We start from the raw sequence: 18,265 nt of genomic DNA, 5'->3' as shown, positions 1-18,265 counted from the left end.
GGGGGGGGGGGGGGGGGGGGGGGGGGGGGGGGGAATGTTCTGGCCTGCAGTACATCTGAATTTTGGGGATTCTTGCAGGTCGTTTTCATAATTTTGACAATTAACGAGTCCTTTAATCCTTATTTATGAGATGTTCTAATCGTTAGCTTTAGCTTGTTGAATGCAATTTACTGGGTATATCAAATTGTTAGGCTGCTTTTCCAGAACTGGTCTTTTCATGATGTCATTTTTTCCCCTTCGTTTCTATTGCCATTCGACCTTGGCCTGCCTATCTTAATGCTTAAAATTTCTGAAGCTATCCTGATTGCAGTTTGATTGTTTACGGAAAGGGCTGTAAGTTACAACAAAGAGTTATATGATTGAGTTGTGTTGATTTCATGTTCTAGTGATGTGCTTTCTTGTTATCTATTTGGATAAATTTTGAGGCACCTTTTGAACCTGCTTGGCTACTTCTTGGTAGATTTCTCAGAATTCGATTATGTCATTCTTATATGATATTGGTGCGAAAGGAGATCTTGGCTTTCTCCATAATGCATTGGAAGTAATTGTTTGATGAGCTGTTTCTCTCTCAATTAGACTGTATCATACACCATTGAATGCTTTACCATATTGTTTTCCTCTAATATGTGTGTGTGTGTATACCATCCATAAATTATGATTAGTAACGTTGATCCCTCGTCAACTCGGTCGATAATCTTTTCTTTCCTCTTCTTCTTTCCAAGAGATATGCTTAATGGGCCGAGAACTGCATTTTTGGATTAGTCGTATGATAATGTTTTCTCCGTTTGTTGTGTAAGCTTACGTTAGTTGTCTGCTATAAGATAGCTAGTTTTGGGGTGTTTGTTGAAAAGCTAATCCGACTTGGCTTTGATCTCTCGTGACTTGTATTGTAGTCCTATTTGCCATGACTGTTTTGGGGAGGGTTGGTTGCCTCATTCTTACATCAGTTGGCAATGGAAGAGTTGGAGAACTGCACCAGGGTTGGTTACTTGTTCGCATGTGTTTTGCATCCGTTTGTATTAGAGCTAAGAGATTGAGAGTTGTGCTAGTGTATGAGATCCTACATCGGTTGGAGAGGGGAACGAAACATTCCTTGTAAGGATGTGGAAATCTCTCCTTGGCAGACGTATTTTAAAATCGTGAGGCTGACGACGATACGTAACGAGCCAAAACGGACAATATCTACTAGCGGTGGGTTTGAGCTGTTACAAATGGTATTAGAGTCAGACACCGGGCGGTATGCCAGCTAAGACGCTAGATCCTTAAGGGGGGTGGATTGTGAGAGCCCAGATTGGTTAGAGAGGAGAACAAAGCATTCCTTATAAGGGCGTGGAAACCTCTCTCTGGCATACGTGTTTTAAAACCGTGAGGCTTACGATACGTAACAGGCCAAAGCGGACAATATCTACTAGCCGTGGGTTTGGGCTGTTACATAGAGTAGAGTGCCCGTGTTTGGTCTTTAATTGTATTATATCTGGAATGTCTTGTTCTGGGTGAAATCACCACCAACAATATTAGAAACTGAGATCAATTACTCTTCCTCAAAATATGCTGCAGACCCTGCTCTATGAACTCCCCTCCTTGTCGTGAACAAAAATTAAGAATCCTGTAGCAAGTTATCTAATCTGTGCTGTACATTTCAGGCTACCTGAGGAGGTTGGATCATGCACATGGTTCTTGACAGTGCACTGTCTTCTCCTCACAGGAGGTCTCCATCATTCTGTAAGTCCTTTACGGATGAGTTGGATGGTTGGTCGACTCTCGTTCAGCGACATCGCTTCCTCCTGACGGCACTTGTCCTCCTGACTGCTCTTTGCACAATTTACCTTTACTTTGCTGTCACCTTAGGCTCTTCCTCCTCTTGCTTTGGATTGACTGGGGCGCAAAAAGCTGAGTGTCTACAGGAGCTTGTAAAGACTTCCATGGCTAAAGGGAAGCTGAAAATTCTGTGATACTAGGGAGCTCGCCCCTTTTGTTTGGAGGCTTGAAAAGAAGAGGGAAATTTTTTGAAATCAGTCGGTTTGTCATACAAGGCCGTGTAGTAAAATCTAAGTGAACTCTCTGTACAGTACATGATGTCTGATAAAAGATGCATTCTTGATATCTAAAAAAAACTTCAAAAAATGCCTTAGTTACTCATTTTGGTGCCTAAGATGCATCAAATCTGTGTTGGTTGACTCGTGAATTGCTACCTCGATAAAAATTGATAATCGTAATCGAGAATAGTTCTAACCTATCGGTTTAAACATATACAATGCCTTTGAGAAGTTCGAATTTTAAATCTTCTTCTCCACGTGATAAACTAATATAAATTTATGAGATGGTTGGTTGAACAGAAGTAATGTTTGGCTCGCCAATATTCATTGCACAATTGAGTTATCGTTCACTTAACGTTCTTCACATCACATTAACTCAATCTAGATAATGCGTTATTTCGTTTCCTATTGAGTTGGAAATAAATTATTTAGCTATAAAGTATAAAAATACTATTAATTTTTAGACATCTTTTATGTTATACACGTGGTATAATAGATATTTAAAATAAATTAAAAATATGTCCCATTCGACGACGACATTAAGGGTCAGAAGAATATTGAGAATAAAATATTTTAAATGAGTAAGTTTTGAATCGAACAAGCCCAAAGCCAAACAACTCTCGAGCCCAACCAACCACATCCATGGACCAGTCGAGCTGAGAGGTCCAAGAAGTGTAAGTGGTAAGATTGACGAAGGCAAGGGCACGGTAGCCTTGTCGTCTCTTTGACCTTAAGACAACTCCACAAACCCTAGGGATGCCAAGCAACGGGAAAAGCCTACATGGCCTACATGACTTACTTTTCAACTCTATTTTATGACTCGAGATCAAAGTCAATGCGACAAACACTATACTTGTATATAGTTTTCTTCGATTACAAGTCATCTCATCTTGAATTTATAATTGCAATTCTATGAATCGACAGATTATAACATTTTTCAATAATGTTATTATCCATTTCAAAATTATGAAGAAAAGAATAAAAAAAAACAATTTAAGGAAAGAAATCTTAGAGAGGGTAACTTGGAGTGAGAGAAAGGGATGATGCTGTGTTTATGTGTATGTATGAACATATATACATGAGCACATTCACACACGCATACATACATACATACATATATATATATATATAAACACAGCATCATCCCTTTCTCATCACTTCCAACTTACCCATCGCTCAGCCGGAGAGACTGAGCTGGTTACTATCTGGGTGAGAAAACTGGAGAGACCGAGCTGGTTATCATCCACGCCTATCAATCAAAGTTCATCAATGGCTGAGCCTCACACGCAGGAAGAGCATTTCGACGTCCTTACCAAAACTGGAGAGAAGACTGGAGTTTCAAAGCCCAGGCACGATTTTCTTTACTATCCTTATTCTTCATTTTGTTTGCTTATACACGTTCGATTGGTTGATTGTTAATTTTAGACCGCAAAAGTAGTTTACACGAGTAACAATTGGCACGTTCTATCGCTGATTGATGCAGTGATTTTTGTTTGATGCGAGTTCCTTATTTTCTAACTATTCATCCATATCCATCAAGATGATGGGACAGTGATAATCACACTTTAGTCTTCTTCTTTTAATGTCCGTAGGCCTTTTGGTTGTGTAATTAGATGGGTTTCGTGTCTCATTGTCGTTGAAAATGATGGTTATCTAGCTTCCAGCTTGAAACTTAATCCTACAAACTGCCAAGTGCTAGAACACCGAAGAAGTCAATTCGTCTTCTTGTTGCTGTGATCTTTTTTTTTTTTTTGTTCTCAGCTGCAAACAGGGTATGTATCACTTTGTGTAGTTGTTTGGGCTTGATTTTGCTCAAGAGTATCATGTAACCCATTATCTGTTGTATTTTAGCTGTGTATTCTGTTATCTGATAGTTTCATTTTGTGTACTTTCTAATGTAAACTGTTCGTTAAGTCTTATGTAATTTCTGATTCTTATGGAGTCTGTAAATCCATCTATTCTCATGGTATCGGAGCACGTTCTCTGATTTTCTTCTCTTTCCATGGGTGTCTTCTTCTTCCTTCCACAACTCTCCATAAGCACTACAGTGATGAATGCTTCGACTGAGATAGATTCGGAAAAAAGTTCATGAAAAAAGAATAAAGAAAAAAAGAAAAAAGGAAAAAAGGTTTCACCATGTGATTATTTTTACTAGACAAGCTAAATATTTCTCTATATCCATCATAAATACTTTACTGGACAATACAGGGGAGCTGTTCATAGAGATGGGGACTACCATCGGGCTGTTCACGTGTGGATTTTTGCTGAGAGTACACAAGAGTTACTTATCCAACTACGTGCTGACTGCAAAGACTCTTGGCCTGGGTTGTGGGATATATCCAGTGCCGGCCACATATCTGCTGGCGATTCATCACTCGTGACAGCTAGGTAATATTGTTGATGATTAATTGTCTTTTCATCTAACTAATCAGTTACCGTTCCTGTTTTAGGTTTTAAGACTACAAAGAAGCTTCCATAAAAAGATACGAGCATGCTCTATTGAATGCATGGGTCAAATTTCATTTATCATATTATCATTTAAATTCACGGTTTCAACTCTGTCAATGGAGAAACAAAAATGTAGAAAATACCTCATGAAGTGTGTCAACTAAACCAAGGAGTTGACAGATTCCAGTAACGGTAAATGAATGTTTTGTGTATGATAATTATAAAGATAACTTTTCTGGATGTCCCTTAGTTCCAGAAAATTATTGGCATACAAGATAGCAAACTAGATTGCTGGATTCCAATTCTGAGTGTAGTTTGGGTTGTATGTTTTAATCCTGCTAGGCTCAAGGCTTCTCAATTGAGTTCACTCCCCAGCTTAGTGATCATTATTCTTCGAGTGTTATTTCCACAAATCGGGATGCTTTTATTCATTCTTCCTCACTTATTTTGTTATTTTCCTTTTCTCCTTGTTCTCTCTCCTTTGAGAATCTGTGTCCTTGAGCATTTTTGCTTCTTTTAATTAATCAATGAGAAGTTAGTATTTGTTAAAAATCCATTTTCTTCTCTAATTAGGCTATTGGATAAATACTAAGGAAAGCCTTCATACTTTTGTCTTGAAATGACCTGATTAGTTCTGGTTACCTGTTCAAGGCCTCTAACTTTTCTTTTTGATTATTTTCCCTGGCTTGGACAATATGGCACCATTTGTTGGTTCTACATTGTGATTTCCTGGTGTTTCATTCCACTGCTTTCTAAATCAGTTGTTACTGAAAAAATGACGAAGAAATCTACGTGTACTCTTTCAGGAGGGAGCTTCAAGAAGAGCTTGGCGTTATTCTTCCAAAGGACGCATTTGAAATGATATTTGTTTTTCTCCATGAGACGTTAGTGGATCGTTCCAAGTAACCGTGATAAAATTAGACATTGCATATGATGTGCTTAATTATATCCCCGTTTTATCTTTTAAAAATAAATTTTATAGCTAAGTTTCTCTCTGTGATCAGTTCAATGCCTGCATATTGTTGATTTTTTTTTTTTTTTTTTTTTTGGTTAAGAAAAATTTTATGCATGTGAAGCAGGGTTTTCCATAGAAAATTTACCAGAATTTTGTTTTTGAAAGTAAGATTTCTCCCGCTTCAAAGTCTATGGCTTGAGTCCTTGCTCTCCTATCAAGAGAACTTATAGTATTGTATTTCGAACTCCATGGATTTTTTCGATGGAATTTTGTTTTCTATATAAAAAAAATTATAGGGATTTCACCTTCTTAATTTTTTTTCCTTCTCCAATTCATTGATCATGTACAATATGCACATTGATCCACAATCTGTATTATTTTAGGTCTGAACATCTTTGTTGGCAGTGTAATTGATAACATCTTTCAATGCTATCCAACAATATCTAGAGGTCATGTCAGCATTTTTTTTCTTGTATGGTAGAAATAACATATAATATGACATCTTGTAAAGTGTATTAACGGTTGGTATACATTGGCATATTAGTTCAATTCTATTTTGAGGTCTTCTAACAGAATCAACACCTGTATTGCTTGTTATTTTTAATGATTTGGCCTTGGATTGATATACAGCATCACAAATTGTGGACAATTTATCAATAATGAATTTGAGGACGTGTATTTGGTAACAACATTGGATCCAATCCCTTTGGAGGCTTTTACTCTTCAGGTTAATCATCTATTTGTTTCTCATTTAATCTTAACTAGGAATATGAGTCCTGCAGCTTTCCCCCTTTCTTTTTTGACATGTTAAATTTTGTTTGTGCTTCCTTAGCCAGCAAAGCATTCTTGAAAAAAATATATTTTTTTTCTTGAAAGACGTAAGACATTGACTTACGATATTTGAACTTCTAAATTTTTTGGTAAGGGGTTTTGGGACAAAAAGGTAGTAGAGAACCAAATATATGCTTAGGTTTGAAACGGATTTATCAGTAGTTGTCCCCACCCGCATATGTTAATTGGATTGAACTTCTCATTAACTTATAAGCTCCAATGGTAAGATTACATAGGTGTGCTGTGAGCCTGTGACCTTCATCCTAAACTTGCATCTTCTAACATCTTCGAACAAACTTGGATATACCTCGCCTTTCTATTCTAACAGTTAAATGTAGTAAGAAACTAGAATGCGGTAGGATGGTTTAATAATGGCAACTGTTCTTTTCAACTCTTCAGCACTTATTCTTTTATTGCGGAGACAGTAAGAGATGCTGGAGTTTGATTATAGGCTTATTGAGTTCACAAAGAATCTTCCTTACTTTGACTAGACAGAACTTACACCTGTTGATTGGGAATAGTTCACCGGGAAAACAGATATTTCTTGGGTCAATCTAACAAAAAGCAATATTTTGGACACTGGGGCTGCAAAGAAATTATAGAATTTTGAAGACAGACTTGAGATCAGGTGGAGATGGCAGTAATAAAGGCTATTCAATGCTTCTGCAAAAGCAAGTTTCATTTGATGTAGACACCAACCAGAAGAGAAATATCTAAGATTTAAATCATATTTTGGTTCCTGTAGTTTCTTATTTTTTCTATTTTAATCTCTAAACTTTCAAATTTATATTTTAATCTTTAAAACTTTCGAAGTCTTTATGGTTAATTATATGATAATCTTTTAACTAAAAGTCTTAGTTTGTTCGAAAACTTGATGTCTAACTTACTATGTATATTTCAACATTTATTCACATAGACATTACTTTGAGAAGTTACATGGCCATAAAACAGGGCAAGCACCTATGTTCATCCACACTGATAGATGTCAAGAATAATGGAAATGAAATCGAAGAGAAAACCACTATGGTTTGGTCTAATGGTCAATAAGAGCCAATAAAAATAGTAAATGGCTTAGAGGGAGTAAATCCAAACCATGATGACCACTTATCCACGATTTAATATTCAAGAAGTTGTCTTGACAACAGAATGAAAGAGGGTCTGATAGGTATCCCAGAAAAAAAAAAAAAAAAAAAGGAAGTAATTGCACATCTTCGTTGTAGTCCATACTTGAGCTTCAAAGGCTATTGCAATTAAATGAATTATGTGCCTAAAGAAGTAATGGCCAGAATGCATTAGAAACTGAACTGTATGAGAATGTGAACATATATTTTGCTTTAAATTTGATGTAGGAATCAGAAGTGTCTGCTGTTAAATATATACATTACCTGGAGTATAAAAGCTTACTTGCAAACGAAGATCCTGGGTATGTCCCATATGATGTAAATGGGCAATATGGTCAACTTTTTGACATAATTACACAAAGGTACGTTGTTGACTGGCTTAACATTCTGGAAGAGATGATTTACTTTTTTTCATTATGAAATTTGTATTATTCAATTTTCAAATAGAAACATAGTGAACAATCTTACTTGAACAAGATCTATTTTATAGGCTGTAGAACTGTCTCCTTGAGTTCCAATAGAAAAATGGTGAAATTGATCTATTGTAGGATGAAATATAATATTATAGCAAAGCCGTCAGCCTTTAATCTCTTCTATCTTAAAGTAGTAATAAGAGATGAAACATTTTCGCTTACCTTCTTTGCCTGAAATATCCGCATGTTTTTTGGGGTCTTTTCATAGGATAAATTGTAATATATTCTACCTTTTGGGCTTTTGTACATCTAAATGCATCTTGGTGGTGCCACGGATATAGTTAATTCTTTTCTAATTACCCTATGACCCTTTTTTATTGGAAGGTCTAGTTATCCTATCTCTCTTCCCCCGGCCCTTAGATTGTTACTTTTTCTCCTTTTGTTCTATTACACACCTTAGGTTTCTTATTAAAAAAAAAGGAAGAATAAAATAAAATAAAATAAAGAACTGAAGTGAGAGGGAGAGAGAGAGAGCATTCTTAAGCAAGAGTAAGATGTAATCTATTTATGTTGTGGTGTATAGTAAGTCGTAACACCACTATGCTTCAATCTTATACATGCAACAACGATATAATCTACATGGCATGATATGTAGATTTTACTTTTAAAAATGTATTTCGTCAATTAGCTGTAATCTCTCTCACTCTCACTTGCCCACAAGCCTGGAGGTTCTAGGATCTGAAGAATCTCATTTCTTGATTTCGTACAGGCAAAGTTATTTTTGCACTTGACCCCATTTTTCCCCTGAAAATTTACTTAGGTACAAAGTGGACAATGTGGCACGGAGTTTAACTTTACAAAAGCAACTGCAACGCTATGCTTCTGTTTCACTCAATGTTGAGGTAGCTACCGTTTTGAACTTCTAGCTCTATCTGGCTATGAAGAATTCTAGTTGCCTAGATACAAGTAGATATAGAGGGAAAAAATTCTGCAAATGGAGGGGACAGGCACCTCAAATGACATAATAAAGGAAACATGACCGAGTTTCCTGTGTATTGATACTCTCATGACCGAGTTTCTAAGCATATCTCGAATATCTTCTCTTGTGTTCTTTCTTTTATTCCTTTATCACAGTTTGTATAGAAGGATGAACTGTGCATTATAAGTGTGTTGAACTTTGAACTATAGGGTAGTAAAGATTCAAAAGCAAATAAAATGCAAGCTTAAAAAAAATATCTCTATCAGATTTTGGTGTAATGCATTCAGTATTTTAGAAAAATGGTTATGTTTTCATCTTCATGAAAGGGCACTTGGTCTTTTTATATATTTTTTTTGTTTATAGATCTAACATTTAATGTTTCTAAAAACTTAGACATGGAAATACTGGTGGTATTGAAAAATAAGTTTTTCAATTCTTAATATAAACAGGAACTTAGAAAAACAAATGCAGCAACTCGTTGATGGGGCTTTAAAGAAACTTATTCCTTGTGCTGACAGGGTTTTAATGCAATATCCAATGACTTTCTATTATTTTATTTTCTTTCTACTGGCGTTTGCCTTAAACAATGAGTGTGTTTCTTCTCTGTAGTTGGAAGGGCTTACAGATGCGGATAAAGAGGCTCTGGATTTACTTATCAAGGCTGCTGCAATAATGGATGAAATATTCTGCCTGCAGGTTCGCATATACATTTTGTGAAGTAATCTTATAGGGGAGACTTTTATAGCTTGCTTGCTTTAATTTTGTGGGCATAGGAAAGATACAATATGTGGTTAAGAGTTAGGCTGAAAAGTTCTTGAATGTTCTTTGATTAAATCAGTTCTGTGATGGAATATCTCTCAAGAGACACTGAATTTGTTTTGTTACGCAAGAAGAAAACATGTTGACACAGTTTAATCTTATCAGTTCTGTGATCGCAATAAAATCAAAAGATGGTTGAGATAACTTAAGCAGGATGGTATCTGCTTCAAGGCTGTTGCATAATGTTTTAGTGTATTAGGCACTTCCACTAAGACAAGGATGATACTTTGAATCTTTAAACTCGTGGCTATTGGGCTAGGTATGAATATTTTGAGTTTTTAAAGCCTGTATCGGCTGGTTGTCAAGGGCATATTTATCGTTTCCTAGTTTCTTAGAGGAAAGTGATTAGAGTTTATGTTGTTAAGTTGGGGTTGGGCAAATATCGAGTTCAGTGAGTATTTCAATTTGATTGGATTTGGAAAAGTAGGGGTAAGGCTCTTCAGATCCTTCCTCTGGTTTCCTTATCAACATCAACATATTCTTAATTCTTTTCAAATTGGTATAAGAGTATCCATTCTGGTGACAATCTGATAGGAACCTATCTGGCGATGGCGTGGTGGAAACCCGGTTGAATAGGTTCGAATAAGATTGTGTATTGGGAGTTTGGTGAATTGAGGTGAAAGGATAGAGTAACTTTCTTACGAAAAATAATGATTTTGGTGCAATAACTAAATTGCACACTACGAGGTAAAATTACATGGCAATCTGCGTGAGAAGTAGAAAGAGAATTGTTGGAGGTAAAAATGCTTGGCCAGAGATGCGAAAGGAAAGGTAACTGCTACAAGTGATTGAACATTCAAAAAGTGAAGGGAGGAGAGTACATCGGCCTGAACAAAACCCAGAAAGTTACTGTGGTTAATAATGAATTATTTGTTTTCCTGGTAAGATTATTAGATAGTTACTGTGGTTAATAATGGATTGACCACCTTTGTAAATAAAGCCCATTACCCTGTGAGCTAAGCCTGATATAAAGGCCAAGGCTTCCTTTTGTTCAATGTTTCCCAAAGAGGATTAAATACTGCCACAATGCTTTTTGGTCCCACCAGGGACCTGTGAAAGAGTAGAGATAGAAGCAAAACATAAACGAAAAAGTGGTAGCATCCACCAAAATGAACGGATAATGGAAATATTTCCTACCTTCTCAAGAATAATAATAAAGCAATGGAAATGATTCTCAATTTTATTCTGGAGCTCACCAGTTAGAAATCATTTGTTATTCTTTCATAAATTTAGTAAACTATAGGAATGAGAATGAGAGAGAATGATCCATTCCGGCATTCTCTTTTCACCTTAAAGAGAATCCTTTCTTTGTTTCTATTTTTCGTTCTGACCCTTCTAAATCAAAAAGCTTTATGAAACTGGTTTGTTTCCTAAATCATTGATTGATGGTTATGAGTTCATCTAGAATTTATGGTTTCATATTATTTTGTCCAGGTTTGGTACAGTAATCCAGATTTAAGAGATTGGTTGGAGAAGCATGCTGCTTCATCGCAGTTAGATGAATTGAAGTGGGCCTATTATCTGATTAACAAGACTCCATGGTATGTTTTCTTCAAATCAAGATTTTTTACAATTTTACTAAATGTCTTAATTTTTCAATGTTCATGCACTTCTGCTTATATGTGCATTAATGCGGCGTCAGTGGGTGGCTGGTTGCAAATTGCAGCTTTCTGTATTTCTCCGCTGTCTGCTAATCTTTTTTATTTTTTATTTTTCTTTCTTTCATGACTTAGTCTTCTTTGCCAATGTGTTTTCTTAAAAGCTGGACTACTCCACCTCAATAAATTATGTTTCACTTTCAACAGGTCTTCCCTTGATGAAAATGATGCATATCTGACTACTGCAGATTCGGCAATAAAGTTGCTTCCTGAAGCAACTAGGCCAGTTTGTGGGTGGAATGGCCTGAAATATAAAGCTGCATTTCCATTGCAGAAACCTCCTGGTGCAAATTTCTACCCTCCTGACATGGACAAGATGGTATGCAATGAGTATACTTAGATTGATAAAGAAAAAAATGATATGCGTTCATATAAAAGAAAAAAGATTTAAGATGCAGCGAGTGCAACCTCTTGTTACAATCTTGTAGGAATTCAAACAATGGAAGGACAGTCTGACGGAGGATCAGCAAGATGTTGTTGCAGGATTCTTCAGCGTCATTCGAAGACATAGTGAATCTAACTTAGATTTGTCTATTTGCAGTAGTGGTCTTGATAGCACAAATCCTTCGGAGGGTTCTATTTATGATTTGTACAATGTACCTTTTTCCCAGGAATATAGTTCTTTCCTGTCAAAAGCCGCTGAGTTATTACATAAGGCAGGAGATATAACTAGCTCTCCCAGGTAAGAGTTTTCCCAATTTTACATTTTACGTGAATTTTGTTAATTTCTGAATCTAGATTATTCTGCTTACAATGTTTTCTGAAATATTTTTCCTTTCTATAGCTTGAAGAGATTACTACATAGCAAGGCAAATGCGTTCCTCTCGAATGATTACTATGAATCAGATATGGCATGGATGGACTTGGTTAGTTTCACAAGTTCATTACATTTGCATAGTATTGCCGTGAATGCAATACATATCTAGTTAATTTGTTAGACATGGATTGCTACAATGGGAATCCTGAATGGGATGTATAGGAATTGCTTAGGTACAGTTCTCATTTCCAATGTGTCAGTTGAACTCTTTTTGCTTTTGTTTGTTGTCTTGTCTTGTCTCATTTTTGTTTGTGCGTGTGTTCTTATTAATAAGAAACAGAGAATGGGATATATTTAAAAAGCACCAAACCGAGGAACAGCTTAGGGGCGGGGGGGAGGGAGTCAGTGCTCCCCGCCCAAAAAGCTACAAAAGAGAAGAGCCTTCCAATCGGAAACAATTATTAAAACTAGAAATATAAAAGAATTTCGTATGATTTGAGCACCACCAAGGAAAAGCATATTGTGCAATTTTACAAAAGAATTTGATGTTTTCACTTATACTCAAAATATTTTTTAATTTCTAGAGAGTGAGTTTTGTTTTGTTTATTTTTCTTTTTCGGTCTAACACTTTAAATCAACCAAAAAGCATGAATTTGTTGTTTTTGCAATTTGCATGAGATAACTAATATCAAATAACGTGAGAGACTATGCCGTAGTTTGAGTCATTAGTGTTCTCTTCCTCGTTCATGTCCTAGGTAGGGCTTTTGTTTTGGTGGTGATGGTGAGAAAAGGTACTTTAAATGAATGCTTATACCAAAGCATGTTTCTCCTATAGTTTTTGTACATTTTCTTTTTCTTATTGATGAATTATTGAACTTAAAATATAGAACAACATTAATTGATCATTGCCACATCTGATCTATCTAATTATGGGAATTTAATAATGGATGTAATTGACTATTATCAGCACCTATATTTATATTCCATAGCGAGAAAAACAAAGAAGAAAGTTGTACTTGATAATTTGTTTTGGTGTTCTATTTATAAATTTGAGTCTTCAAGTTTTGCAATATTAACAATGTATAGACGCGAGTATTAGACCATTTGAACAGCATTGCTGTTCCTTTTCTCTCACATTGTGTTTCTTCTCACATTTGTAGGACTCTAAGTTGGATGTTACCATTGGTCCGTATGAGACCTATGAAGATGCACTTTTTGGGTATAAGGTACCTATTAACTCAGCTATGAATTTTGCTTAGACATTGATTGTTTTTACCTTCTTGGAATAAGCTGGATTCAAGCAGCCATATCTTTGTTTGGTGGCTTGAAATTCTTTTGAGAACTTTCTATTCCTGAAACGAACTTTTTTTCCTTTAAAATGAGAGCAAGATGTTGTGATATCTCCCATAGTGTGGTTCCTGTTTGGAACTCTATTTATTGGTTCCTATTTGGCACTCTATTTGGTGCCAGGTTTTATATCAAACGTAAATTTACTGTTTGGTGTGGTCCCTTCCGTACAGTGGGGCTTCATTAGTATCCTATTTGTTACTAATTTTTTTATAACAAACTTGAATCTACTGGTTTTCTAAAACTATCAGTTCTTGTCAGTTTACAACCTTCATATGCTAACGATGCTAAATTTTTGGATTGCATCAGGCTACATTTGAAGCTTTCATTGGAATTCGGGATGATAAAGGAACTTCTCAAGTAAAATTTTTTGGTGATAATTTGCAGGTATTTTTTTAACTGTCCAAGTCACAATATGTTTTCTTTTTTGTTGGCTTTTTTGGCTTTTTTGCTGTCTATAATGCACATCCAAGTTTCGTATCCAAAAAAGGTGACTTTCTGATCTTTTCTTGGAGAAGAGCAAAGTTTTCCCCCCTTGGAAAATAGTTCTAATGGAGTTCTTATTATAGGTTCTGGAACAAAATCTCCCTATGAACAATGCATACAAGTCAAAAGATGTTAGTGCTGCTCCCATTCGGGTTGTCCAGCTTCTCTACAATGCTGGGGTGAGTTAATTTTTCACGATTTTCACAGGTTCACATAAAACGTTCATTTATTTCATAAGACATGCTTTTCCGTAGTTTTATGTACAAAGTTTTATACTGAAAGATTGTGGAAAGAGATGCATATCTTGTGTGTTTTACTTGAGAATTGAGAATTATCCTATCAAGAAATTGGATGGTAATTTATTGAAAATAATTGTGGAGACCAGTAGTTTCTACATGAATTGTTCAATAGCTTTGGAGAGGCAAACCTTGCTAATCTTTAAAGTAGATCTGTATGACATTGAGATTAATTCGTTGGAGTTTATCAGGATGTAAAGGGCCCTCAGACTGTTGCTTTTAATTTGCCAAATGACGAGCGAATTGTGAAAGACCGAGGAACATCAATGGTTATGCTTAAGAACGTTTCAGAGGCCAAGTACTGTACATTTTCTTTGTCGTGGATTCAACTGTCATTTTATCTTAACTTTGGATTCTCTTTTGGGAAATTTTTGGACATATTTAGATGTGCTTGTTTTCACATTTTTCTAGGTTCAAGCATATTCTTCAGCCTATTGCTGATGTTTGTATTACGAATGAGCAACGTGGATATGTGGATTTCGATTCTTTCTTTACTCATACAATTTGCCATGAGTGTTGCCACGGGATTGGACCTCATACCATAACACTCCCGAATGGTAAAAAATCAACCGTGAGAATGGTTAGTACCATAAATTTTCTGTTTTGATATATCTGATTGTCATTAGTTCTATTTTTTTTTCTCTCTCTCTTCTTTTTTTTATTATTTTTTTATTTTTTATGCATATTCCCCTTGTACTGAGACAAAAATCTATGCGAGATTGTTAAGTTGAGTACTAATGTACTGTAAGTACTACAAATTTTATATTTGATGTTTATTTTATCATTCTGGATATGAATGTTGCTTTCAAAATTAGAAAAGAAAAAAAAAAAAACACTGGTTGACATGCTGTCCTCACTTTTTTTATACTTTAAAAGTATAAAAAACCTAATAATAAATGGAGCCATCCCTATTCTCTAAGTTATATAGATTTATCGTCTAGATTACATATCTAGTGACTTTAGTTGAAGAGGATCTGTTGAAGGATTTAAAATCGGCAAAGACTTTTTCACTTTGATGCAATTTAGGATTGGATTAGGAACCCTACCCTAATTCTGTGAATCTTTCGACTTGGTGAAGAATGAATAAGGTAATTAGGTTGTAAATTTCATCAGTTGTGGTTCTCATCTTTGTACATACAAGGCGTTTCTTTCATATAGTGTTCATTCTTCACCCGACTATCAAAGTTCATTATAACCGAAAACAAGATGTTTGTTTTCTGACTTTCTTGTTCTATCTCATAATTCTTACGACTGGAAATTTGGTTTATTCTTCTGCAATTATGTCTCGTGAATGGAGACAATTTCTTGGCTCGGATGGAAAGAGACCGTTGTGCTGCTGGTTGTTGAATCTGTTTGGGCTTAATTGTAGATGTTTACTTTTGTTGGTGTGTCCTGTGATTCCTAAGACCATAAATTTGGTTGGTATTTTATGAATGGAGCTGTGCACTTTTCTATTTTGAGCAATCTTGTGGTCTTGATCCTGCTGAATAACTCGACCCTCCACATTTATTTTTTGTTCCCAGGTTTTATTGGAGGCCTTTCTAGTGTATTATCGTATCTCTATTTTTTGTTACAGGAACTGCAAGAACTCCACTCAGCTATGGAGGAAGCAAAAGCTGACATTGTAGGCCTTTGGGCACTGAAGTTCCTCAACCTCCAGGTTGGTTGGTTGGATCCATCGACCTTCTTAACTACAGTATTTTAAAAATTTCTTGGGTTCACCGATCATCTATTTACTTATTTAATATGTTGGAATCTCAATCAGGGTCTTCTACCAGGAGCTTCATTGAAGTCTGTGTATACTACTTTCCTTGCGGGATGTTTCCGGTCAGTACGTTTCGGCTTAACGGAGGCTCATGGGTAAGCTAACTTGACATTGTTTCTTCCGCTTATGTTTCCTTGCCTAGCATCTTAGATTTCCGGTTTATTGGCAGAAAAGGACAGGCCTTGCAGTTCAATTGGCTACATGAGAAAGAAGCCTTCGTTTTAAATCCAGATGAAACATTTTCTGTTAATTTTGACAAGGTACAGCCCCTAGACGTCTAAATTTCATCTTCAAATGAGTTAGTCCTTATAGTTTAAGTGTATGAGTCCTTTATTTTTCTTTTAAGGTGGAAGATGCAGTTGAAAGCCTGAGTAGGGAGATACTAACCATACAGGCAAGAGGTGACAAGGAGTCAGCAAGGCTGCTTCTTCAGAAATATGGTGTCATGTCCGAACCATTGAAATCAGCATTGCAAAATTTAGAACGAATCCAGGTAAACGCTAACAAATAACACAGATTCACTATTACATTTAAAGATTGAAAATTCCAGTAATTACATCAAGAACATATATCTTAATCTTTTACAAATACACCTCCCTATAATTATTGACTCCTATTGATAAACCATTGAATAATTGAATTTTTTCAATAAAATATGACTCAAAATATACTATGAGATATAGAATTGGTAAATGAGTAAAGTAAATAGTTGTTAAGTTGATGTGATATACTAATGGTTGGACATCTTGATTGGTTGATGTGTTTTAATATTTATGAATTCTGTTTCTTATTGAATTATGCCATTTTGAAGTGACACTGATAGTCTATTAAAGGTGAACTCATGCTGTAAATTTAATAGTATATCGATGTTTAGAAACTAACTAGTTCCCGTCCACTTCGCCATTTCAGGTACCTGTGGATATAGCTCCCGACTTCCCCATTGCCAACAAAATATTGGGAAAGAAGAATTTGCCTTTATGCTGAAGGATTACAATTGGAGGCAATTTGGAGTATGATTATTGCTATGGTGTGTTATAATAATTTGGATGTATCTCTCATGTTTGAGAAGTGTCTTTTTCCTTCAAGAAATGCATTAATAATATGCTTATTGCTATGATGTGTAATAATAATTCGGCCATATCAGGTGTGTAATAGTAATTTGGCTGTACCACTCATGTTTGTGGAGTGTCTTTTCCTTCAAGAAAATGCATTAATAATATTTCTTTTGCCCATCACAGGCTTTATTGAGCTCAGGCACAATGTCTTATACTAAAAAGTGTTATATAATTTGAATTGATAATTTTACGGGAACAACCATGGCACTCTTGATAATAGTATGATATTGTCCACTTTGAGGTTCATGGCTTTGCTTTTGATTTTTCTATAATGTCTCATCCCAACAGAGATAGGATTCCTTGTACCAACGTGTGGGACTCCTCTCCCAACAATACTCAACATCCCTCCGGAGTCTCTCTTAAGATCTATGGAGCACCTCGAACAACCTCTCCTAAATTAAGACTTACTTTCATGGCTTTCCTTTTGGTTTTTTTGGCGTTCCTTTTGATTTTTTCATCTTATACCAATGAAGATCGTATTCTTTTCTTATACTAACCTTCCTCAACAATCCTCAATAAATTCAATTCTCCGAAGTTTCTGTGCCTTCTAGGGAAGATAAATCAGTCAGTAAACCAAAAAAAACCAAAACTATAGGACTCTCAATCTTGGTCTCGAATATAAAGGAACTTCAATCGTGATGTCTTTGAACAGGAGGAAGCATGTTATAATGTCTTCATTTGTGATATCTCTATTGAACAATCTCCATACCACAGTGTTGCAATTTCCTTCCACATTGCTCTAATGTTGGCATTGTTAAATTTCATGTTTTTTTTTTTCTGTTCGCAAGGAGTCTTCTTCTGTAGAAGTTAGATTAAATCTCTCTTAACATAATTGATGGATTTTTCTGTTCAGAAGTTCAGGATGGTACAGATGATGAATCCTTCTCTATCGCCAACTGAAAGAGGCTGGGCCCAGTTTCAACAAGTAACTGGAGGTGATTTGTAGATGACGAACACAGGTACAAAATCTACTTTTTAAAACAAAAAGAGAGTTCTTCATTTGGATTAAAGCCAACCGTTGTGCAACAGGAAATCCATTTGATAGCAAGCAATACAGGGTCATTCCTAGATAACTTTCAGCTCCGCAAGCCAAGCGGTATGCAGAGGGCAGGGGTCGGGTTTTCCAGCAGCAATGGCTTTCTCGGAGAGAGAATAGAACCACCCGTTTCGCCATTTGAACTGTGTAAGTAAAGGGATTGTTAGCACAAGGAAAAAAAAAAAAAAAAAAAAAAAAGTAAT

The 18,265-nt window shown here is 35.7% G+C and overlaps 3 protein-coding genes across 5 annotated transcripts in view; 2 read left to right on the top strand and 1 right to left on the bottom strand.

Moving 5' to 3' along the window:
• Positions 1 to 1,643: 1,643 nt before the first annotated feature.
• On the top strand, positions 1,644 to 2,137 carry LOC111455793. The gene has a single exon (XM_023097406.1). The coding sequence runs from the start codon at positions 1,665 to 1,667 to the stop codon at positions 1,950 to 1,952; it is 288 nt and encodes a 95-aa protein (XP_022953174.1). The 5' UTR covers positions 1,644 to 1,664; the 3' UTR covers positions 1,953 to 2,137.
• Positions 2,138 to 3,183: 1,046 nt separating this feature from the next.
• LOC111456142 (nudix hydrolase 3) lies at positions 3,184 to 17,164 on the top strand. 2 transcript variants are annotated; one of them, XM_023097922.1, is made up of 22 exons: positions 3,184 to 3,385; positions 4,245 to 4,424; positions 5,291 to 5,368; positions 6,070 to 6,166; positions 7,620 to 7,753; positions 8,625 to 8,706; positions 9,393 to 9,479; positions 11,037 to 11,143; positions 11,408 to 11,579; positions 11,689 to 11,942; positions 12,045 to 12,126; positions 13,178 to 13,243; positions 13,674 to 13,751; positions 13,934 to 14,029; positions 14,338 to 14,444; positions 14,558 to 14,726; positions 15,723 to 15,806; positions 15,912 to 16,006; positions 16,081 to 16,171; positions 16,258 to 16,404; positions 16,821 to 16,938; positions 17,056 to 17,164. In XM_023097922.1, exons 1-21 carry the CDS (start codon positions 3,306 to 3,308, stop codon positions 16,893 to 16,895), a joined length of 2,361 nt encoding a protein of 786 aa, XP_022953690.1. In that variant the 5' UTR covers positions 3,184 to 3,305; the 3' UTR covers positions 16,896 to 16,938; positions 17,056 to 17,164. The 2 variants fall into 2 exon arrangements, with proteins under 2 accessions (XP_022953690.1, XP_022953689.1); XM_023097921.1 differs by having other exon boundaries at positions 16,821 to 17,164.
• A 661-nt stretch (positions 17,165 to 17,825) lies between these two features.
• Positions 17,826 to 18,265, bottom strand: part of LOC111456547 — a 3,548-nt gene continuing 3,108 nt past the window's right edge. For both annotated transcript variants that reach the window (XM_023098462.1, XM_023098463.1), the window contains exon 5: positions 17,826 to 18,205. In XM_023098462.1, coding sequence (XP_022954230.1) covers positions 18,092 to 18,205 — 114 coding nt within the window. In that variant the 3' untranslated portion in view covers positions 17,826 to 18,091. The remainder of the gene's footprint in view (positions 18,206 to 18,265) is intronic.

This window comes from Cucurbita moschata, unplaced genomic scaffold, assembly GCF_002738365.1.
Source record: "Cucurbita moschata cultivar Rifu unplaced genomic scaffold, Cmos_1.0 Cmo_Scf00018, whole genome shotgun sequence".
In the NCBI taxonomy this organism is placed as follows: domain Eukaryota; kingdom Viridiplantae; phylum Streptophyta; class Magnoliopsida; order Cucurbitales; family Cucurbitaceae; genus Cucurbita; species Cucurbita moschata.
This window is presented reverse-complemented; position numbering and strand designations above follow the sequence as displayed.